Below are 25,011 nucleotides of genomic sequence, written 5' to 3' on the forward strand. Positions count from 1 at the left end.
CACGTACTGCGTGACACCGTCACTGTTGTGTGGTCTGCACCAGCCTCGCTGTTGCAAAAGAGTAGCCTAGTGCTTTACAGCTCTTTTACACTATCGCCTCAGCCCCATTCAACTGTTTCTGCACCTGCCTGTCCTGCCCTTACCACTGCCAACATGCACAAGAACTCTACGCGTCAGCAGCCAACGATGAGACTGCAGCCGACAAAACTCGTATGTTCAACACCTTTCTTGGTTTGTTATCAGCAGCGCGTATTCGTGTCTCCTTGATACAACTGCGCAATTCGTTCGTGTTTGTAGTGCTACCAAATGAGTGAACAAAGCAAGAACACAGTAATTCCTAATGACTAACATCACCAGACTTGTAACCTAATGTCTCATAAAACCTTTACGGAAAGCTACTAGACGTCTAAAATCATCCATAGTGTTTCCCTTACAGTTAACTTTGAGTAAGCTTGCCGTTGGAATAGGGAATATTTTTCGGTCCAAACAGGTGTCTGTGCGATTACCGGGTGATCAAAAAGTCAGTATAAATTTGAAAACTGAATAAATCACGGAATAATGCAGATAGAGAGGTACAAATTGACACACATGCTTGGAATGACATAGCGTTTTATTAGAACCAAAAAAATACAAAAGTTCAAAAAATGTCCGACAGATGGCGCTTCATCTTATCAGAATAGCAATAATTAGCATAACAAAGTAAGACAAAGCAAAGATGATGTTCTTTACAGGAAATGCTCAATATGTCCACCATCATTCCTCAACAATAGCTGTAGTTGAGGAATAATGTTGTGAACAGCACTGTAAAGCATGTCCGGAGTTATGGTGAGGCATTGGCGTCGGATGTTGTCTTTCAGCATCCCTAGAGATGTCAGTCGATCATGATACACTTGCAACTTCAGGTAACCCCAAAGCCAACAATGGCATGAACTGAGGTCTGGGGACCTGGGAGGCCAAGTATGACGAAAGTGGCGGCTGAGCACACGATCATCACCAAACGACGCGCGCAAGAGATCTTTCACGCGTCTAGTAATATGGGGTGGAGCGCCATCCTGCATAAACATCGTACGTTCCAGCAGGTGTTTATCGGCCAGGCTGGGGATGATGCGATTCTGTAACATATCGGCGTACCTCTCACCCATCACGGTAGCAGATACAAAACCAGAATCACGCATTTCCTCGAAGAAAAAAGGCCCGATAACGGAAGATGTGGTAAATCCAACCCATACAGTGACTTTCTCGTCGTGAAATGGAGTTTCCACGACACTTCTGGGATTTTCGGTAGCCCAAATTATGCAGTTGTGGGCGTTGACAGACCCTCGGAACATGAAATGAGCTTCGTCGGTCCACAACACGTTACTCAACCAATCGTCATCTTCCGCCATCTTTCGAAACGCCCACACGGCAAATGCCCTCCGCTTCACTAAATCGTCAGGTAACAGTTCATGATGCCGATGGATTTTGTACGGATAGCATCGGAGGGTACGCCTCAGTGCCAACCAAACAGTAGTGTATTGAATGCCGGTGCGACGTGCGACTGCACGAGCGCTGACTTCCCCGTGTATAGACGAACCCGCTACAGTCTCCATTTCTTCCTGAGCTGTCTCAGCAGCATTACGCCTTGTGCTCGGTCGGCCACTTCGGAGTCTATCGTCTAAACAATCCGTGGCGTTGAACTTCGAAATCATTCAGCTGCATTTGTTAACGGACCTTTATCCGTTCGAATCCCCTTCCTATGGCGATAGGATCGTAACGCTGAACTAGCACATTTCCCGTTTGATAATACACCTTCACTAAAAGCGCCTTTTCAGGTAACGTCAACATGCTGCGACTGCTGGCGCAACTGATTGTCTCTCTCTTTACAGGTCCTTTGATACACGATTGTCATGCGCAGTCACTGATGTTTTGCTGCCCAGCGCCATCTGTCGGTCATTTTGTGAACTTTGTTATTTTTGGTTCTAATAAAATCCCATGTCATTCCAAGCATGTGTGTCAATTTTTACCTCTCTATCTACATTATTCTGTGGTTTATTAAGTTTTCCAATTTTTACTGACTTTTTGATCGCCCGGTACATAGAGCTTTGGGATCCAAAACTTTCTGAAGAGACGTTGGGTTCGAGTACTTAAAAAAGACTTCATAATATTGCAGAACACTTGCAACTTTCGTATAGTTAAAGTGTCAGAGGACGATTCTCGCCTTTATGCACCAACTGCAATTATTGCAGCAATGTCTTACCAACGATTTACTGTACTGCTGTCCATAATTATTTACCAAACAGAAACCGCATTGCGTCAAGGGAACAAATACTAATTCTGTACAAGAAGTAAGCAAAGCAAATATGGTGGCATTATATGTTATTCATTATTTAAGTTACAAATAATTTATTGGCAAATAAATTTGTTTGAATGATCTACTTATTCGAATAATTATCCAAACAGAAATTCATTCGAGTGACATACTTCTCTTCTCATCACGAAAATTTATGCTTCCTTTCTCTTCGCTCGATTTGTTCACGAAAGCCGACGGTGTAACTTGATTGAAGTTTTTTTGTCAATTACAAACACAGTTGACAATTAGTCTGTTATCACGCTCCTCAACGTAAATCTTTTTAGTTTGTTCTGTTCAAAATACGTCTCAATGTCAGTGCAATTTTAGCAACTGCCTGAAAGGGAGCATCATTTCATCAGCTATTCTTTTGCACAAACATAAAATTCCGCAACTAAAACAATGACCTTCAATATTCGATTATCTATTTAGTTTTCGCTATAGTATGGTGTATCTCAGGTACTCAGCATACTTTCTCCATATAAAACATGGAGAAATGACAGGTAAATAGAAATTCTAAATGCATTCTTTCGCTTATCGGTCCTATTTGTGCCGCTACGTTCTGACGAAGTTGTGTAGGCCACAACCCGAGGCAGCTACGAATCACTCGGTGAGTGAGGGCCGACCGCGTGGTTCCCCGTGCGCGTGCACAGCGAGTGACACAGACGAACGCTACTCACGTGGACACGCCACGCGGATGCGGTGTTCTACTCCATACCGCATCCGGATGACGTCGCAAGCAGACTATAATACAGCAGTAGGCAGACATCCCTTAGACATCCTTTGACCCTTCACAGCCCGGCGTGGAGCTGCTTAAGTAGTATCAAGAAGTGGAAGGAATGCCTAACTGAATTCTGGTAGTTCATTCTGTAGCTGTTCAGGATGGTTCCTTTAGTACACTGTCGTTTCCTCTATTTCAAGCAGAGATAGTTTCTGTCCACTGTGGGCAGAGTGCAGTATTTCTACAGGTACTACATAGATGTGTCTGATTTCCAGACATTGCTGCGCAGGGGTGGAGTCTGTTTTCTTCAGATTCCAGTTTTTTTTAAAATGGAAGATAGAATAAAAGAAAACAAAGAAAGATGGCTCTTAGACATGAACAGATTGTAAGAAGGGAGAATACCTTTCAGAATAACGACTTTTTCTCCGTCATTGTAGAACCATTACTTAGAACCAATAATCAAATCGTATGTTATTCTGCTTTCCACAATTTCTTGTAATCTCTAGAGTCTAGCAAATGATGATGATATTTAGATGATGATGACGATTATGATGATAGCAATGTAATTGGAGGCGTAGATGGGTGAACAGTAGTGTTAAAAGCAACCTAAGGAACAGTTTGCCAATAGCCATTAAAAAATTTAAAAGAGCAGATTAAAGATGTTTGCTGTGATACTATAATGTTGTTTGACGTAACGTGGACGTGTGATGTTACAGAGTGACTCTGGTGGCCCCCTGCTGTGGCAGGATCCATACAGCATGCGGCTGCAGTTGGTGGGCATCATCAGCTTTGGGTCCTCCTGTGCTGTCTCCCCAGCTACCAACACAAGGGTCACTGCCTACCTCCAGTGGATCGCCCAGGTCACGCAAGGTAACATTTTTATCGTCAATTGGTTACTATTATTACCTCTGGGAGGAAAACATGTGTAACGAAGCCACTTGCAAAATATCAGATTTCCATGGTACAAAATATCAGCAAACCTCTTAAAAGGGCACACTGTTCTCTTTGGAATGCTTTACATGCTGTAGAATTAGTGGCGAGAGGACACATTACCCTACACTGCTTACTATAGCCATAGCAGTGATACGATTGTTCGTGCCTGCTTACCGTATAGAATGAGCACAGTAAAATGGGTCAAGACATAACAGAATGGCAGAAAGGAGCAGCGACCTGGTGTGTATGTGTCTGTTGCTTGTATAGAATGACTGCAGTAAAATGGGTCAACGTGAGGATGTGACAGAATGGTAGAAAGGTGCTCTCCTGTTTGAACCTCGTGAAATGCCATTCTTCACAGTGACACATAAACCTGCATGTCTTAAGAGGGTCATACGAAACTAAAATTGGACAGTAGCTGTCTGAAGACGTGTAGTGTGGTCCGACAAGTCACAATTTTGCACCTTTCAAACAATGCAAGAAGTCGATTGCACCAACGGCCCAATGGAGATTTTAACCTGCTGTGCATGGAGGATGTAGCTTCGTCCAGAGACGGTTCTTTGGTGTATTGAGGGTGTTTTTCGTGTCATAACTTTGGTCCAATCATTGAGGTTACTGTTAACATGAATCAGAATGTATATTTTTACTTTATTGATGACCAAATGATGTTCTTTCTTCTACATCTGCATGATGAGTGTGCTGTGGACATTCTTGTCTTTCAAGAAAACGACAGTCACATTTAGAGGGATGCACACATACTTTCCTGGCTTGATAAACACTCTAACACTCTATCACACCTCGACTGGCTCGCTAAATCACATAATCTTAATCCCACAGGAAATATCTGGGACTATTTGGAACAGCAGGTTAAACATAGCAGTCAACATCCCCATACTTTGGTAGCTTTACAGGATCTAACCATCAATCAGTGGCTTCAGGTGATTGTGGGGTAGTTTAAGAAACTTCTGGACTCTCTTCCTTGCCACATTGAGGTTGTTAGCAAGGATAAAGGTACTGTTACACGGTATCAGCATAGTATCTCCTAATGATGACTGATTTTTTGTCCTACCCTATCCAATCACATTAATGTGGCCACCTGTCAAAAGCCTTTTGCAGTGCAAATGTGCAGGAAGAGACTCAGTGAGGTGCTGGAAGGTACCGACAGGGATGTGAAGTCGTGCTGACTCCACTGCTATTGCCAGCTGCGCTATGGTTATCGGCTGAGGATCCACGGTACAAACAGCCCTATCAAGTTGGTCCCAAAGGTTCTCGATTGAGTTTAAATCCGGGAATTTTGGTGGCCAGAACAGTATGGTAGACTCATCTTGGTGCTCTTAGAACCCTGCACATACACTGCTATCTGTGTCACACATTGTATTGTTCTGCAGGTAGATGTCATCATTCCAAGAAATACACAATGTATAGGTGGACGTGGTCCCCAAGGATAGATGCATACTTATGTTGATCTGTTGTGCCTACCAGAATGACGAGATCATACAGAGACTGCCATGGAAACATTCCCCAGACCATAACACTCCCTCCTCCGGCCTAGATCCTTACAACGATTGTTGCAGGGTCATAGACGTCAACTCCATCTGTCTGATGGAGCATAAAACATGATTCATCCGAAAAAGCTACCTGTCGCCACTCAGTGGATGTCCAATGGCGGTAATGGCGTGCAAATTGTTCCAGCTTTGGTCACTGAGCAACAGCAGTCAGTGTGGGAGCATGAACGAAGCGTCTGCTGTGAAGACCCATATCCAGTAACATTTGCTGAATGGTCATTGAGGAAACACTGTTGGTAGCCCTTTGTTTCCTCTGTGTGGCCAGTTGCTGAACAGTAGCACATCTGTCCAACCATGAACATCTCTGCAGTTGTCGTACAGCCCCGACATCTACGGCCCATGGTGCACCAAAGTTGTCTAGGCGCCAGTTTTGGATAGCGCCATTTTGCCATGCTTGGTATACTTTTACCATGGCAGCATGCAGTCTGTTTACAAACCTAGCCGATCCGGAATTGCTTCCACCCTTGGCCTAAAAGCCAATGATCATGCCATTTTGGACGTCAAATAAATCGCTCCATTTCTGCATTACGATAACGACTGCACCGTTTTTTGTGTCCATCTGGCATGCTTTACGTACTCTCCACTGCTAGTGCTGCCAGTGAATGGTTATTGCACGATGACAGTGAACTTAGGTTGTGATCACATTAATCTGACTGGACCATGTAGTTGATTTCATTTGTGTGAAGCCGGCCGCGGTGGTCTCGCGGTTAAGGCGCTCAGTCCGGAACCGCGCGACTGCTACGGTCGCAGGTTCGAATCCTGCCTCGGGCATGGGTGTGTGTGATGTCCTTAGGTTAGTTAGGTTTAAGTAGTTCTAAGTTCTAGGGGACTGATGACCACAGAAGTTATGTCCCATAGTGCTCAGAGCCATTTGAACCATTTGAACTTGTGTGAATATAAACATCTCACAAAAGTGACAATTTTACGGTAACTCGAAATTTGTATTATGTAATGGGTAAACAATAACAGGTACCTAGAAGTAGAATAAATGCAGCGCTTGTACTTCGTGGAGATAGTATTTGTCATTGCTGGGTATGTTCTGTGTCAGTCCATACGGACTGTGATTTCCAGTCAGCAAAGGGTTCTCATCAGCTGCAGCAAACTCTCCGAGCGATGCAGTAACAATTGATGAGAAATATTCTCGTACAGTTATAGGGTTTCTTCTGTTGTTTATTCCTTCTTTCATATCTGGATCTTATTTGTTACGTGAAAACGCCATGTTGCACTGTGATGGTTTTGAGTCCATGTAGTAACTGGCTAGGTAAATCAGTTCAACGGACTGTGCCTAGTACAATACTGTGATGTTCAACATAAACTGTGGGTTCAGGGTAAAATTTTTATGCTAATTAGTACATATTCCCTACTGCTATACATTAACGTTTAAAACTTCGGTATACAGTTTAGAAAACCTTGCTTATATAGTTGAATTCAAGCTTTCTCATTCTATATGGTTTTGTCATAAAGTAGCGGCACAGCATGGATAGCTGCACTGAACAGTGTAATTTATTCATTAATTACACTAAAGAGCAAAAAAAAAAAAAAAACTGGTTCGCCCTGCCTAATATCGTATGAGGCCCCCGCGAGCACGCAGAACTCGCACAACATGGCGTGGCATGGACTCGACTAATGTCTGAAGTATCTTTAGTCCTGGAGAGAACTGACACCGTGAATCCTGCAGGGTTGTCCACAATGCGAGGGGGTGGAAATCTCTTCCGAGCAGCACTTTGCAAGCCATCCCAAGTATGCTCAATAACGCTCATGTCTGGGGAATTTGGTGGCCAGCGGAAATGTTTAAACTCAGAAGAGTGTTCCTAGAGCCGCTCTGTAGCAATTCTGGACGTGTGGGGTGTCATATTGTCCTGGAGGAATTGCCCAAGTCCGTCGGAATGCGCAATGAACATGAATGGATGCAGGTGATCAGACAGGATGCTTACGTATCTGTCACAGTCGTATCTAGACGTATCAGGGATTCCATATCACTCCAACTACACATGCTTCCACCAGATTGAACAGTCCCTTGCTGACATGGAGGGTCCATGGATTCATGAGGTTGTCTCCATACCTGTAGATCTCCATCCGCTCGATACAATTTGATACGAGAATCGTCCGACCAGGCAACATGTTTCCAGTCATCAACAGTCCAATGTCGGTGTTGACGGGCCCAGGCAAGGCATAAAGCTTCGTGTCGTGCGGTCATCCGAAAGCCCATATCGATGTTGTTTCGTTGAATAGTTCACGTGCTGACACTTGACGGACCAGCATTGAATCTGCAGCAATTTGCGGAAGGATTGTATTTCCGTCACGCTGAATGATTCTTTTCATTAGTCGTTGGTCCCATTCTTGCAGGATCTTTTGCCAGCCGCAGCGATGTCGGAGATCTGATATTGTCACGTAGAAGAATGTGTAATTAGATGAATGACGAATACTAACTTCTCTTAACGAAGGTTTATTCAGCACTTGCAGATACAAGAGCGCGGAGCAAACTGCCTCCGGCCAGAACACATACGTTATATATTCACTTACAGAACATTCCAGCACAATGATTCTGGACATTTGTGGATACTTATAGAATGTACGCGAACCTAATATACAAATTAAAATTTTACAGTACAGATGTGTTTTGAACGTACGACCCTCCATGCAACAGTCTAGTGTCATAACAACCACACCACTGTTTCTGCGACATTGCTCCCTCCTTAAACGAACAGTGTCTTTGTGTTACGTCCTCCTAGTCCAGGAACGAGTCATCGTTCCTGCATACTCCAACTCCAAATGACTTATGTTCGCCCCGGCGGTGATTTTCTTAGAACTTCCTTTGCCGCTACGCTCTTCGTCACCTCTCCGCTTGTTGCCTGTCGCTGGAGCTTCGAATTTATTCTTGGTTGCAGGATCCTTATAGGGCTTCATTTGAAGGATGTGGAACGTATCTCTGATCTTTCGTCATCTTATGTCGGGGTCGAAATCTTCAACTTCATAAGTAACAACAGACAACTGTCTTACAACCTTATAAGGTCCAAAGTAGTGCCTGAGGAGCTTCTCCGAGAGACCAAGAGAGAAGATCCAGACGAGGTCACCGGGCTGGTAGACAACATCGTCGTCGACGCCTCACGGCCAAGCACCAGGAAAAATGGAATAAATCCTGTGGTGTCTTGTTTGGCGGTGTTGTAAGCAAACGTCACGAAAGGTAGCACCTCATCCCAGTTGCGCTGCTCAACAATGACGAACACTGATAGCATGTCGGCCAGGGTCTTATTAAGGCGTTCAGTAAGCCCGTTGGTTTGCAGACGGTAGACAGTCGTCATGTGATGAGTACTGTTGCACCGACGGTTTATCTCTGTCACAAGATTCGATTGAAAAACTTTCCCTCGATTCGTAATTAACGGCCTTGGGGCACCCTGTTTTAATACAATGTCTTCCACGATGAATTTGGCTATCTCGATAGCTTCGGCTGTTTTCACGGCTTTTGTAATAGCATAGCATGTCAGATAATCAGTGCAAACAATAACCCATCTATTGCCACTAGCAGACGTTGGAAATCGTCCGAGGTGGTCAATCCTAACACGCTGGAAAGGCGTTTCGGCTGGTGGAATTGGTATGAGTCGGCCAGGTGGTTTCTGAGGAACTGCCTTTCTCCTCTGACACTCTTGACAGTGCGACATCTAGTGACGGGCACTCATAAATAAGCCTGGGCAGAGAAATCTCTTACGGATCCTATCGTATGTCTTAATAAATCCTAAATGTCCAGCCTCAGATGTGCCATGGAATTTCTGTAGAGCATCTTAGCGCATGTGATTAGGTATCACTGGTAGCCACTTCTTTCCAAACGGATCAAAGTTTTTCTTGCAAAGTAATCCATTAACTACCTTAAATTGTCCTTTCACATCCTCTGACCGATTTAAGGAAAGCATAATTTGAGATATCTTGGCGTCCTTCTTCTGCTCAGCGGAGAGATCCTGGAGTGCAGCGAGACAGTCACTATCTTCATCAAAGTCTTGATAGTCTTGCACAGGGTTTCTTGAGAGACAGTCGGCATCTTGGTGTTTTCTTCCACTTTTGTACTCTATGGTTATGTCATACTCTTGAAGACGTAGTGCCCACCTGGCGAGTCGTCCAGATGGATCCTTCTCTCAGCTTTTGTAAGTGTCCTAGAAGCATAAGCTTCTCTTTTACATCCGAAATTTGCACCAGAACAACACCGATCCCATATCAGCTGGCATCTGTGTGTAGTTCTGTAGGTGCTCTCTCATCATGCAGACCAAATACAGGGTCAGTCGTCAAAGCTTTTCGCACCACATCGAAAGACTCTTGTTGAGCACCACCCGAAATAAATTTAGCATCGGCTTTTAACAACTCTTGGAATGGCCTGGCTTTGATACAAAAGTCTTTGATAAAATGACAGTAATAAGAACATAATCCGAGGAAGCTTTTCACATCTCTAATACTTTTAGGAATAGGAAATTCCGCTACAGACCTCACCTTTTCTGGGTCTGGCCGCACACCTTCGTTTGACAGAAGGTGTCCAAATATTTTGATTTCTTTTGCTCCAAAGAGACACTTTCTTTGATTAAGTTTCAGTCCGCCTTGTTGGAAACACTTAAGAACGGCCCTCAGTCTTTTTATGTGTTCATCAAATGTCTCTGAGAACACTATAGTGGCATCTAAATAACAAAGACACATCGTCCACTTCGAAGCTTATCCATCATCCATTCAAAAGTTGCTGGTGAATTACACAAACCAAACGGCATTACCTTAAACTCATACAGGCGCTCAGGGGTGATGAATGCAGTTTTCTCACTATCAGCCTCGTCTACTTCGTTTGCCAGTATCCCGAGTACATGTCCATGGTTGAGAAAAACTTAGCCCCGTTCAGACAATCTAGTGTCTTGTCAATTCGTGGAAGAGGGTAAACGTCCTTTTTAGTTATCTTATTAAGCTTCCTATAATCAACACAGCGCCAAGTGCCATCCTTCTTCCTGACGAGAACCACTGGTGACGACCATGCGCTCTGGCCGGCCGCGGTGGCCGTGCGGTTCTAGGCGATCCAGTCCGGAGCCGCGCTGCTGCTACGGTCGCAGGTTCGAATCCTGCCTCGGGCATGGGTGTGTGTGATGTCCTTAGGTTAGTTAGGTTTAAGTAGTTCTAAGTTCTAGGGGACTGATAACCACAGCAGTTGAGTCCCATAGTGCTCAGAGCCATTTGAACCATGCGCTCTGCGAAGGCTGAATGATGTCATTCTTCATCATTTTCTCTACCTCGTAGCATTTTATTCGACGTTCCGTTGCTGACACACGGTATGCTCTCTAGCTTATTGGTTGATGGTCTCCAGAGCTAATCTGGTGCTTCGCCGTCTTATTTGCTCTTCACCTGTAGATTGAAGCGTTGAGAGAACTTTTGAAGAATAACAAGTAGCTTCTTCTGTTGTTGCTTAGTGATATCTGGTGATAGTCGGGCTAGAGGATCTTGTCTCGTAGAGGTAGCGCTAATTTCGCCCACAGACTCGGCATGGGAGGTTTCTATGATGCTCGGCTGTTCTGTAATTAATAGCTCAGCGTTTGCTACGCGCATGCGTCTTGGAAGTATCTGCGGTTCTTGGCGACAGTTAACTATCCACAATTCACCGAATCCGTCCTTAAACTAGACGACAGAGGCTGGGATGACCAAGTTATTCTTCAGTGGTATGCTTCTCTTACATTTAACTACAAGATCCATGGGTTGATGCGTGGCATGTCACATGACAGTCACCTTTCTAGCGCTGACTGCAGGAATGATCACTTCATCCAGCATACGTAGTCTCCACACACTCGGATGTGCATCTTTCTGTTCACAGTACCTCATCTCGTCTAGCATAATCTTCGGGCGACTACAATCTATAATTGCCTGAGAAGCTTTCAAAAAGTCCCATCCGAGAGTGACGTCATGACTACACTCTTGTAAGACGAGTATATGCTGTATATGGCCACTTATACCCACATGAACGACACATCTTCCTGTAGGTTCTACATATTTTCCATTAGCCACCTTCAGCAGATGTTTTGTTGTCGACGAATACCGTTTTCTACAACTGGCGACGGTACTTCTCCGAAATGACTGAATTTGATGCTCCAGAGTCCACAAGAGTTTGGGCTGGTCGGCCATCCATGAGGATATCGATGTAGTTTACTATCATTTTTGTAGTGATCGACGGCGGAGGATTTTTCTCTTCGGCGGCCTCACCTCCAAGGAAGGTCGCACCCTTTAGTTTTCCAGGTTGCGGCAGTTAGGTGATCGGCTCGAGCTACTAAACGGCCGTGGAGACCTTGATCGGCGTGTTGGTGAGCGTCCTCTCCAGCAGCTAGCTTGAGGCGATGGTGACCTACGTCGACCTGCACTCACATCTTCTTGTTCATCTTCGTCGTCCCAGAGTTGTCGTCGGCTAAGATCGGTCTGTTGTCTTCGGGCGCCGGCGTCATCAAATATCCGCCGCCTTTCTCGACAATAGCGCACCACATGTCCCGGTCGTCCGTGGATGGTTTTCATGGGTGCTTCAGATGTCAGTTTCCCTTGGTGCCCAAAAACGTTCCTCATGCAGCATTGTAAGAACGTAACTTCACCTGGGTCTCGACTTTTTCACCGTTTTAAAGGGAGATGAAGGACGAGAGATTGGGTTCAATGTCTGTTCCACTTCCTCCCTTATGACCTCTTGAAGCGTCTCAGTTTTTTGCTCGCCGTCCAATCCAAGTGCCTTCTGAACTTCCTCTCTCACTATCTGACGAAGAACACTTGTGCAATAAGTTTCTTCCTCCATCACAGACATCGATACGACGTTTGAAAGCCGTTGAAACTTCTTGCGTGTAATTCTTTTTGGATGCATTGTCTCGATATACTGGCACCATTTTATGAAGTCGTCTGCTGTCGAAATCTCCTTCAGGAGTAGGGCTTGATACATGTCCTCAGCAATAATCTTCATGAGATGTGTAATCTTATTTTCCTACTTCATTCGAGGATCCACTATTTTACACAGCTCCAAGGCGTCTTGAATGTAGGATGCTGTCGTTTCTCCTGGACGCTGTGCCCTACACTTTAATTTATCTTCAGCCTTGCACTTCTGTCGTTGTGTGTCGGCGAAATACTTGCGCAGTTCCACCTGGAATACTTCCCATCTTGTGAACTTCTCCTCGTTGTTCTCATACCATTGCTTGGCAGTGCCCTCCAAGTAGAAAAACACGTTAGCCAAACACACGGTGTCATCCCATTTGTTAAATTTGGCTATACGCTCATATACCTTCAGCCACTTGTTTAGATCTTACGCCATCGTCACCAGAGAACCCGGAAGGATGTCTCATGTGGTGGCACAAAGTTGCTTTTATCGTAACGTCCTCTTCTCCTTCTGTCTCCGATAGATTGCGTTCTATTGACTATGGCTCGAGCTCGGGTTTCTCGCCACGTAAACGGCGGCTCCCTCGTGGTCTCATGGGAGCCACTGTGTCGTCAATAATGTGCGCTATCACAAATTCCAATGCCCAGCGACTCCACCAGAATGATGTCACATAGAAGAAGGTGTAATTAGATGAATAAAGAACACTAACTTCACTCAACGAAGGTTTATTCAGCACTTGCATATACAAGAGTGCGGAGCGAATTGCCTCCGGCCTGAACACATACGGTATATATACAGTTACAGAACATTCCAGTAAAATAATTCTTGACATTTGTGGACACTTATAGAATCCAGTCGAACCGAATATAGAAATTAAAGTTTTACAGTTCAAATGCATTTTGAACTCACGACCCTCCATGCAACTGTCTAGTATCATAACCATTACACCACGGTTTCTGCGACAGTATTTTACGGATTCTTATATTCACGGTACACTCGCGAAATGGTATTATGAGCAAATCCCCATTTAATCGCTACCTCAGATATGCTGTGGCCCATCGCATGTGAGCCGACTATAACACGATATTAAAACTCACTTAAATCCTGATAGCCTGCCACTGTAGCAGCAGTCATTGAGCTAACAACTGCGCCAGACACTTGCCTTATATGGGCGTTGCCGACCGCAGTGCAGTATTCTGCCTGCTTACATATCTCTGCAATTGAATACGTATGCCTATACCAGTTTCTTTGGCGCTTCAGTGTATATAATTGAAACCAATGCTGGACGAATAAATGTTATTAATTACACCCTTAAATAAAGGCTGTAGGAGGTATAAGTGCACGTATTATGATCGTTGGTACCTTAATATGCAGACACTTCAATATATTAGTCACTTTTTCTCTGCGTCTGACAGTCTTCCAGCAAACACGTCACATAATTTACTACCTGATGTTTCCTGCATAGCCATAGTTGCAGCACTAAGTGCCCGTCAGTATAGACTAAACATTTCGCATCCACCTGTCCACACTTCAACACTTGGCCTGCTGTATCCACACATCAACATTTGACCTGCTGCTCAGAGGAAAATTTCCAATTCATTACATAACGACGAAGTGGGTCACCCCTCAGATGTTAGCAGTTTGGGTGCACCAGTCTCTGTACACTATGTGATGGAGTGAAAAGGGAGGAGGAGGAGGAGATTAGTGTTTAACGTCTCGTCGACAACGAGGTCATTAGAGACGGAGCGCAAGCTCGGGTGAGGGAAGGATGGGGAAGGCAATCGGCCGTGCCCTTTCAAAGGAACCATCCCGGCATTTGCCTGAAGCAATTTAGGGGAAATCACGGAAAACGTAAATCAGGATGGCCGGAGACGGGATTGAACCGTCGTCCTCCCGAATGCGAGTCCAGTGTGCTAAGTGAACAGGGAATAAAGACACTTGGTAAAGCAAGTGTACACAAGAACGCAAGAAAATGTAAGTGGTAATACGTTATTTTAATGGGTTTCTCTTGTCGCATGTACATGGGGGTGCCTACCAGCGTAAAAACATACTACTGCTAATGTCTGTAATTATTAGTTTCCAAATGAAATAAATATTTTCATAATGTTGTTCAGTACACTGTCCTCAGTCACCAATAAAAATATCTGTACTTATACCCCTAACACCCCATATTCTAGCTTCTTCACCCCCTAGAGATTCAGACAGGTCTAGTTTAAGGACCTTAGGCTGGTCCTCGCTTATATAGCCTGTGTGTACCAATGACTGCTGTTGGTGCACACAGGCTATAGAATGAGGACCAGGATTAAGACCGCCTGTGAAGACGATTTTCCTATTACCATAACCCTCTGCTTGTTCTTGATTTGGTATTACTGACCATGTTTGAATTTTTGTTCAATCTGCTCCCGTTCTGTGTGGTTATAAGCTTACTGAGAGAACTGAGTGTTATGAGATCAAGGATATTATTCAGGAAGGTCAGGTTCCTAGCTGGCAGTATTTCTAAAGGATTATTGGGTAAATACAGCAGTGGATATGTTAGCTTCAGATCCATAGCTCCTGTTATTATTGCTGGAAACTGGAAAGACAGTCCCAAGATGTCACACTTCGTATCAGCAGTATCTCTCTGTCCCTAACTCCAACACTGGGTTCCATTTGAATGTCTCTGCTCATTAAAACTACAAATGAGTCATATATAAGTGTTCCCAGTAAGGTCCTGCCTTTTGGAATATGGTGTGTCCAGTGGACAACCTTCCACATCTACGCCCTCCCTCACCCCTCCCAAAAAAACTATATCTCTCTTGTTCTCATGGCAGTTTGTACCACCATAAAAGGAACATGTGCAAAAAAAAAAAAAATCATTGCATGCCAATACTACTACAATTTCTCTTACACTTCACCACAAGCCAACTGTAAGTTAATCCCTGTTCCCAGGTTCTATATAAATGTACAACCTGCTAATACTTGCCGGCCGAAGTGGCCGTGCAGTTAAAGGCGCTGCAGTCTGGAACCGCAAGACCGCTACGGTCGCGGGTTCGAATCCTGCCTCGGGCATGGATGTTTGTGATGTCCTTAGGTTAGTTAGGTTTAACTAGTTCTAAGTTCTAGGGGACTAATGACCTCAGCAGTTGAGTCCCATAGTGCTCAGAGCCATCTGAACCATTTTGCTAATACTTCTAGCTATTTTTTGAAATGTATTCACTGGACTGAAAGTTCTTCTGGCATCTGCTGTGTTGGGTATAGCTATACCACTCACTGACGACATGAAAATTTGTGCTCGACTGGGACTCGAACCTGGATTTCCCACTTACCATAAATGGTCGCCTCACCAATAGGCTGAGCACGCTCCCCAGACCATCTTCCATACGTCACGTTGCCTACGTCCTTATCTTGTAGTCTATACAGCAGATGCCAGAAGAATTCACAACCCAGCGAATACATTTAGAAAAATATTTAGACAACTGACAAAATAAGCAAAAACCATCCCCTGTCTCCTGAAGTTCATAGCAAAGTAAAAACAAAATCCTCAAATTGCCTCACTAACAAAACGATAAAATCAATTTAAATAAACAATCACGTAATATCGGCCACAGCTAGTGATCTCGCGGTAGTGTTCTCGCTTCCCGAGCATGGGGTCCCGGGTTCGATTCCTGATGGGGTCAAGAATTTTCACCTGCCTTGAGATGACTGGGTGGTGTTGTGTCGTCTTCATCATCATCATTCATCGCCTTTAGGTTGGAGGAAGGCAATGGCAAATCACCTCCACTAGGACCTTGCCTAGTATGGCGATGCGGGTCTCCCGCATCGTTCCCCTACACTGTGTCAAGGAGTATGGGACTTCATCATCACATAATATCCACCAAATAACTGTTAAAACATCACATTCAACCACTCATTAAATATGTAAACTGACACCTCCGGCAAAATAAACAAAAATAAAAACTAAATTCATTTAACATTTTTACATCACTCCCCAAAAATTCTCAATACAGTATCCCTTCCTCTTTAAATCGGTTCTGACCTACGTCTTACACACAAGGCAATGTGGGTGTAGATTATGCAGGTGTGGCCTACTTTGCTTTCTATGTCACTTTGTCCATCCCACTTCATATCCCCTCTTTTTGGGACTGACGCCAATAGTGGCAGTAAAGAGTCCATTGCACCCCAAAATGAATGAATACACCCAACAGTAAAGACAACAGTGTGATAAACAAGTTGTAGCCTCATGTTCACTAGCAAGATCATCTCAATCACGTGATATAGATCTTGATAACGAGTGAAGAATTTATCTGTTTTTCCCTTCAGGGTGTACAGGATCGTTAACATCTCCCATTTTCCAACATTGTGTTGAGATATCCTAGCATTTCATCTCCCTATCAGTTCCTCACATTCTATGGCCTTTGTATTAGCACATTGTACTTGACTCCATATCTTCCATAAAGTTCTTACGAAATTCTGCACCAATTCTCCATTTTTTTCTAATTTAGGCTTCACTAGGCAAATCGGTGATGGTATTTTTGGACATATACTTCATCATGGGCCCATACTGCCCAACATGGTATCCAGGTAACATAGTATGTCATCTCCCTATCCATTCCACATATTCCAGTGTTTTTGTAGTCACTCATTATACTTGATTACATATCTTCCAAAGAGTTCTTACAAAATTTTGTACCCATTCTCTATTCTTCCCTATTTTAGGCATTTTGTGATGGCATTTTCTAGCCATATACTACGTCATATGATGATAGGCCCATACTTTCTTTAACTTTAGAGTTATATGCAGCAACAAGATGCAGTAACGTTGTATCCCATCTGTTATGATGACCAGTTACGTAATGACTTAACATCTTCCCTCTTCGGCAGTGAACTTTGTTCTCCCATTCATTTGCAGGTGTAATGTGTTTCACCTTAACTTACAAATACCATATGCAATAAATGACAAAGGTGCCTGAGTAACTCTGGATGAAATTCGTATCCTGATCCATAATCAACGCCTCTGAATACCAAACTTCAACAGTCAATTATTTACCATGGCCTGAGCCACCGCTTTGACTTGTTGATTTGGTTAGCCATCATTTCCTCATAATGTGAAAAGTGATGTATTATTGTCAGTATACTTATAGCAGTTTCCTGCTAGCATTTCACCAAAAGGATCTAAGATGTCCATACCGATGATTTCAGGTGGCTTATTAGCCTCTGGTAATTTTTGCAATGGAATGCACTGATGACTGAATTCAGCCCTATGTGTCCATCACACACTGTTATTCACATACTGTTGCACATCCTACATACGTATTCTGTGACTCTTCAATCTCCATGGCCCACTAACATGTGACTTGTGCCTGTCTCAATAGTTCCTCCTACAATGCAGCTATAATCACAACATGAGGTCTGAGTTTTATTTTCTTATGTAGCATTCCATCATGCACTAGATAGATGTTGTGTGACTAGTACCTCCCGTCAAGTAGACTGTTTGCCGGGTGCAAGTCTTTCAATTTTATGCCACTTCGGCGACTTGCGCGTCGATGGGGATGAAATGATGATGATTAGGACACCACAACACCTAGTCTCTGAGCGGATAAAAATCTCTGACCCAGCCGGAAATCGAGCCCGGGCCCTTAGGATTGACATTCTGTCACGCTGACCACTCAGCTACTGGGAGCGGACCTCATGCACTATGAACTGTGATTGCATTGCAAACAGCTGATAGTCTTCGTCAGCTGCTTGCAATTTCTGCACCAGATAGCAGTTTGACCCACTCTTTGTAACACACAACCTTTCAACTGAGGCCATCAACATTTCCATGGCTCTTTGCCACGTCCATGGTGAGGTGGCACAGTGGTTAGCACACTGAGCTCACATCTGCGAACAGTGGTTCAAATTCATGTACAGCTGTTCTGATTTCAGCCATTGTGATTTAGATTTTACATTATTTCCCTAAATTGTTTCAGGTACTGCTGGGATGGTTCCTTTGACAGGGCACAGCTGACTTCCTTCCCTATCCTTGAAACAATCTGAGCTTGTGCTTTGTCCCTAATGATCTCTATGTCGACAAGACATTAAACACTAATCTTCATTCCTTACTCCTTCATTTTCCAGGTCGATGGATTACATCAATTTATAGCTTGCTAAGTTCTAGTACCCAACGACTGCTGCTTGATAGATGTTTCGAGTCTGACAGCCTCTTTAATGCTGCCTGATCCATTACTACTTTAATTTTCCTGCCATATAAATAGCACTGAAAATATGTTACACCGGATATGAGGCTCAGCGTTTCCTACTCTGTTGTAGAGTGATTTGTTCCACTTTAATTGAGTGATAGGTGGCATAAGCTACTGGATGTATCTATTTCTTGACTCAATACACAGCCAATCACATGATTGCCTACATTGCTTACATCACATGACGATACGAATTCCTCCTCATTGTTCAGAGAAATCAACACTGGACCACTTGTTCACAATTCTTTTAATTTACTGGACACATCCGTGCCCTCTGACATCCTATGACACTTCACTCGTTTCATCAATAAGTGAGTAAGAGGCTGTGCTATTTCTGCAAATTTCAGTTCAAACTTTCTACAGTCATTTGCTAAACTCAAAAAAGATGTAATCTTTCTCCATGCGAGGCATCCGAAAATCCTGTGTGACCTTTACTATTCTAGAACCTCTCCAGATGCCATCAGGACTGATCACATGTCCTAAAAATTGTACTTTCTGTAACACAATCGGCACTTCTCTATACTGAGTGTTATATGTGCTGCACACAACCATTTAAACACTTACCCTATCTGCAGCCCATTTTCTTTCAAAGCTTTTGCAAAGACAACAATGTCATCCAAATATACCATGTACCAGTACTGCCTTGGTTTTAACCCCCAAAAAACTCTATCTCACAAACACTGAAATGTATTTGGTGCATTATTTAGCCCACACAGCATGTAACGATATTGGCAGTATCCTGAAGCAACTATTAATGCCACTTTTGGCCAATTACTTCTAACTGATGGTAGCCACTACAGATCTGTGGCGGAAAAATACCAGCAATTTCCCAAATTACGCAAGTTTCTATTATATTTGGGATTACATAAACATCTGTAATTGTGCAACTACTGAGATACTTTTAATCACAATGAAAATAATATGCCTTTGTGCCATCTTTCTTGGTATGATCACCACTGGTGCTCTCCAAGGACCAGTACTTTCCTCATAACTGTTGATTAATGAAATTCTGCATCGCCTGTTGTAGGTGATGAGGTACATGATATGGTTTATGATACACCGGTGGCTCATTCCCACATTGGGATTCTATCCTGTATCACCACTCATAAACTCGATGTCACCAACCCAGCGAATGTACATCACTGCCCTCCATACCTCATAACCTTCTCTTCCCCATAAGGTCTAGTTCTTTTTGCATTCATTACAATATTGTAAAGATCTCATGAACTACCTTAAACCGAAATGAATTGTTTCTTCTTGTAATATTTAGTACTTGAATAAAATTCAGAGAATTACTTTTGTTACAGAGAAACTTATTTTAAAAGGGAAATACAACCTATTTCTATGATCACTAGATTTAGATTTAGTATTTTCCAAGGTCTTATCATGACCCCCAAGGAACTGCAACGAAATATCTGAAGAAGGGAAGGCCTAATGATACATCGCTTGTGTGGAATAACATTCTCAGACCAGCACTGACTATGGATGTGTTTCAAATGCCCAGTGTAAATACTAGAATAAGAACCATTTACCTAAATTTAGTGTTCATTACATTAATCCTACTTCGACAGTTTTTTTGCCTCACTATGATTATTTTGAGACCTGACAGTCAGTTCTACATCAAGTGCTTCTCTTTTAACCACTAAAATGGTAAATTTATCAGTCCATCAAAAGTATATCAAACAAAGGAAATACGCCTAAATATTGTTGAACTGATTGTACAGCATGTCAGTTTGAAACGGTTTTTATGCACTTTTCATCAGTGCTATCAAATTTTACATACTCTATTCCAGACCACTTTTCAAATACAACCAGTTACTTTAATCGCCCTTTCAGGTAAATGCTAACTTTATCAAAAAATCGATCTTATGTCTGCAATCTTTCTACGTATAAAGTTAATCAATGTGATTGCTTACATCGTGCTGTTGTCTTGCTTCATATTCATGTCCGAATTATGGCGCTCTAGTTGAATTGTCAGATTACTTCTTTTAATTCGTGTTGTAGCACTTGAACCACTTAATGAATCGTCGAAATATTATAGCAAATGTAGCTGCCAGTAGTAGCTATCATTTGATATACTTAACGTCTCTGCAGTTATATGGACATAACAGAAATTAAATATGAATTGGCTATTATAATAACATATTTAGTTTTTTCGCCATAACATTGCCACTTTTCATGCTACATATTGTTGTGGAGTGTCTGTGAGCTTATCTCATTGATTTGTGCTTCGGTTTACTATCGCTGGAAGCAGTAGCTATCCCTTTCACAAGCTGCATCATTCAATGGTCAAAGCTGTATGAGAGATTTTCCATAGACCATGCACCGCCTCCACTCAGAGTCCAATAAAATATACAACTGTCAAACTCTGACTCTAGTGACTACCTTTGGTTACGTAAGCTCCACTTTTTATCTCTTTGTGCAGCCAGCATCTACCCATCCATTATGTATCACCCTTCTACACTACCTTATGACAGCCATCTCAGGCTGTTACGTTACCTGCCACAACAGGGATGGTTTAAGCCTCAAGTGGCACAAGCAACTGCTAGGACCCCAAGTTGAGAGGGGCACCAGAGGTGTCACAACTGTAGGATTTCTTTACAGGACTCATCACAATTAGTAGTGCGCTTGGGGTGCAAAACTGATGCTGATGCCCAAGTCAAGACTTGTGTACAGTGTATATCACAATTAGAAGGAAAAATTGACACAGATGAAACTGTGGGAAGGGAAAGGGGGGATGTGGAGGGTGGGGGTTGGCCAAATGATAAGTGGCTAATGTGGAAAAATTTTCTCAGAATGGCACTGTGTCTATCATGTCAGAGACTTTGCAGTACAGAGTAGCAGTGTGGTCCTCGTGGCATATGCTGAGCTATATTACTATAATGCAAGTTGAGCACCATTCTGGCATGACGAACTTGCTGTGGGTCTTAAAATAGTCAGATTGTGGTTAGCTGGCTTGCTCAGGTAATTCTTGATGCATGTCGCTTAATGGCTATGATAGATATATGATATCTGTATGTGTCAGAGCCATTATTTTGCTTGTGTCATTATACAAGATCTGCCTCCCCTACATGTGTCAGTACATTGTAGGTGACCGAGGTGGGTGCTGACAGCAAGACTGAAGTTAGTTACATTGCAGTAATAGTTTTGCTGTGTTTGCCTTCCAAGGCCTAGCAAGTTCTAATAATGCAAATTAACCAATGTGGAACCTGGTCATAGATTCAGTCCTCACAATAGAACAAATGGTGTTTAAGCGTCAGTAAAGGTGGCCCCAATGTTTTTTATGGCGCCAGGCTTGAAGGACTGTGGGAGACCTGTCACTGACGAACAGAGTTCTATGAGAGGCCAAAAACTGATAAAGGGTATATGTCTTCTTTGTCAAAAGTGGATATTTGGCCTTTCTCATTTGATTTTGAACGTTCAAATAAATCGTTCTCCCCGTTCAGTGGAAAACTAAGTACACAAGTATGTTGGATCCTATTTCAGATGTATTCACCATAGCAGATCCACGATGTGTCGGCAAAGACATGGTGGGGTGACTAGTCACTGTACCCCATCATCTGTTGTTCTGAGAAAGGTTCCTTTGGCTCAGTTTAACTTTTACCAACAGAGCAGTGAGGGCACACACTGTGGCCTCCCATGTTGAATGCAGGTGATTACTGCTCTGGAATGTTGTGTCTGCTGCTGTTACTCGACCTACGTCCTTTGGTGACAAAGGAACCTGTTCATGGTTTGTGATATAATCCTTGACAATGAGAAATCGCACATGCCTCATTAAGAGTCGACACAGATTCAAAGGCAGGCATTTTACGGTGTTCACATTCATATGTGGCGATATCGCATAGTAGTCGATTTTCGACTGCTAACGGCTTAGGAGAAGAACTTACTGCCGTAGGTTTGGGTAGATGTGTATTATGGAAACCAAAGGTGATAATGAGAGGTTCCTTTTCGATTCAACCATCATCTGTTCGCACAGTAGTCAAGGTCTTCGAAGTACAGCCATTTGGCTGCATCAAGCTGTCAGTAACTTCGTGTAACAGAATTCCTCTTATGACAAATTTCGAGACATAATTTGGCCATATCAGATGTAGATATGTTTTAAGCGATCAAAGGCTTGGAGACATTCGTGCAATCATTGAAAGTGATTGTTCTTTCCTTTTTTATAAGGTTGCGAAGAGGCTGTGTATGGGGGAAGCTTTGGAAAGGAAACTGTACAAGGAACGACTATAGTTGCTTAAGCTTGGTAGATGTAGATAGCTTGACTACAGCCTCAGCGTGTTTCAGAGTGAGTTTTGATCGCTTTGTGCTTAGAATGCGGCCTCTATGCTCAACATAAGATTAGAAAAATTAACATTTTGTCTGATTGCATTTTAATTCCTTAGGCTGCGAGATAGTTTCGTAGCTTTGCAACTAGGGATTCCTTGGATGAGTTTCTCATGATAGTATTGAGAATGGATGGCGCACTGACAATAGCTGTGAAAAGATGGTTGTAACGACATACGCTGAATGTGGTATTGCTGACCACAAGAATTTAAGGTGCTTCGTCTAAAGCAAACTGTGGACAAGCAACTGCAAGATCGTTTTTGGGGAAACTACCCTCCAACAAAATTGCAATCAGTTATTGTACTGTTGACTACGGCTTCAGTATTAATAGTAGTTTTAATATATCCACAGTTGTGTAGGTGTCGCCTGTTGGCTGGAAGAGATAATCATTAAAAAGACATGCTGTTGAAGCGTGTCCAGTTCAGCTTTTAAATCATTGTGCAATGCGACTAATGTGACAGGACCACGAAAAAAATGGGGAGTAACTACTGCTTCAGCATTGTGTGAGCCATGTACCTATTAGAATCATTGTTACCGATCTCAAAAAGAGAATAGAGTTACATGCACAAGTCTTCCAAATTTTTAAACAATGCTACAGAAGAAATCCACTTAACAAAGTCCTAATTCTGAAATTCATACGCTTAGAGGTAATTAAGACCAAATATGTTCTGTGCTTTGTCCGAGGTTAGCATAAAGAAAGATGATTGTTTTGCCAGATTTTTGTATGTTGGCATACCCTCATAATGACCTAACGCCAGAATATGCTGGCTGCTATATGTTATTAATCTGTGCTCGGTATGATGAATGTATGTGACTTCACTGATTAAAGACACAGAAGGTCCTCTACTCCCCCCCCCCCCCCTGATTTTGGCTACACGCTGAATAATGTCAACCACAATTAGTCGGAAAGAAGTCGAGTATATCAAACAGTATACTGAAGATCTCGCACCTGCTCAGTGGCACTGGCCATGTTGGAAGTTGGACGTTACAGATTTTGGTAACATGCCCACATTAACTACATTGTGAGTGTTACTCTTTCTTACAGTGGGGCATTGACTGCAAACATGTTTTTGAAAACAATCAGGGCAGCTCTGCAAGGGATGAAACTGGAAATTTCTGGGGTTCATTACCTCCCTCCCACGAAATTTTCCTTATTCTTACTTGAACAGTGCCCTTTGTAGCGATCGGACATAGGTAACGGATGGGTAACGGCGACAACATGCTTCGTTCGAATCCTGAATGTTTGCTTAAAATGAAAATGTGTCTTTTTTCTTTGTGAATATTAATGTTATTCATTAAAAAGACCCAAATAGCTTTACTGAAAGTTCAATTTACTTCCACTGTCACACTGAAATCGCCATTGTAACATTGCTTTTCCAAATTAATCACGCTATAATAGTTCATGGTAGCCTTCATAACACAGGCCAACGATAATTTTTTTTTAATTTTTTTTTTAATTTGATAGCTGATCTTTATAGATTTTTATGAGCTGAATCCAAATCTAGCCTTCGTTTCTTTTGTGTCACCCATAGTTTTCGAGCAATATGCTTTTTATTATATGGTATAAAAATCCTATGCTAGACGGTAAACAGGGAAATTAATGAAACGCTTTGTTACAGCAAAAGCATTATTTGCATTTACACTAAGCTACTTAAAACAATGATATGGGTTACGAGAGGTTTCACTTGTCAGCTGGAATTGATTTGTATTTTCTTTCTCTTTTTTCTTTGAAGCTTCTTGTGTAGCTTTTCCTATGATGAGTCACTTGCTAAACTTCTCGGTGAAGTGACGAACAGTAGTCTCCCTTCACGTTGGCGTTCCAGCGGCCTTGGTGGCGTTTTTCCATCACTTTACTGCCCTGGTGAAAACGCTCTCCTTGCTCCCCACTAACATCTCCCAAATTGTCTGGGAGGTAATCAAAGTGACTGTTCAAAAAGTGAACTTTCAGGCTCATTAAACATCCTAAAGTTTTAAACTTCTTTGACATTGTAGCTACAATAGAAACATATTCTGGGTCTTTTTCATGTCCTAAGAACTTTTTAACGACTTGCTTGAATGATACCCATAAT

At 42.8% G+C, this 25,011-nt stretch overlaps 1 protein-coding gene across 1 annotated transcript in view; it reads left to right on the forward strand.

Moving 5' to 3' along the window:
• LOC126412595 (venom serine protease-like) overlaps positions 1-25,011 on the forward strand; it is a 306,758-nt gene that overhangs the window by 252,085 nt on the left and 29,662 nt on the right. The window contains exon 7 of the mRNA XM_050082261.1: positions 3,764-3,917. Coding sequence (XP_049938218.1) covers positions 3,764-3,917 — 154 coding nt within the window. The remainder of the gene's footprint in view (positions 1-3,763; positions 3,918-25,011) is intronic.

Source organism: Schistocerca serialis, chromosome 1, assembly GCF_023864345.2.
Source record: "Schistocerca serialis cubense isolate TAMUIC-IGC-003099 chromosome 1, iqSchSeri2.2, whole genome shotgun sequence".
Lineage (NCBI taxonomy): Eukaryota > Metazoa > Arthropoda > Insecta > Orthoptera > Acrididae > Schistocerca > Schistocerca serialis.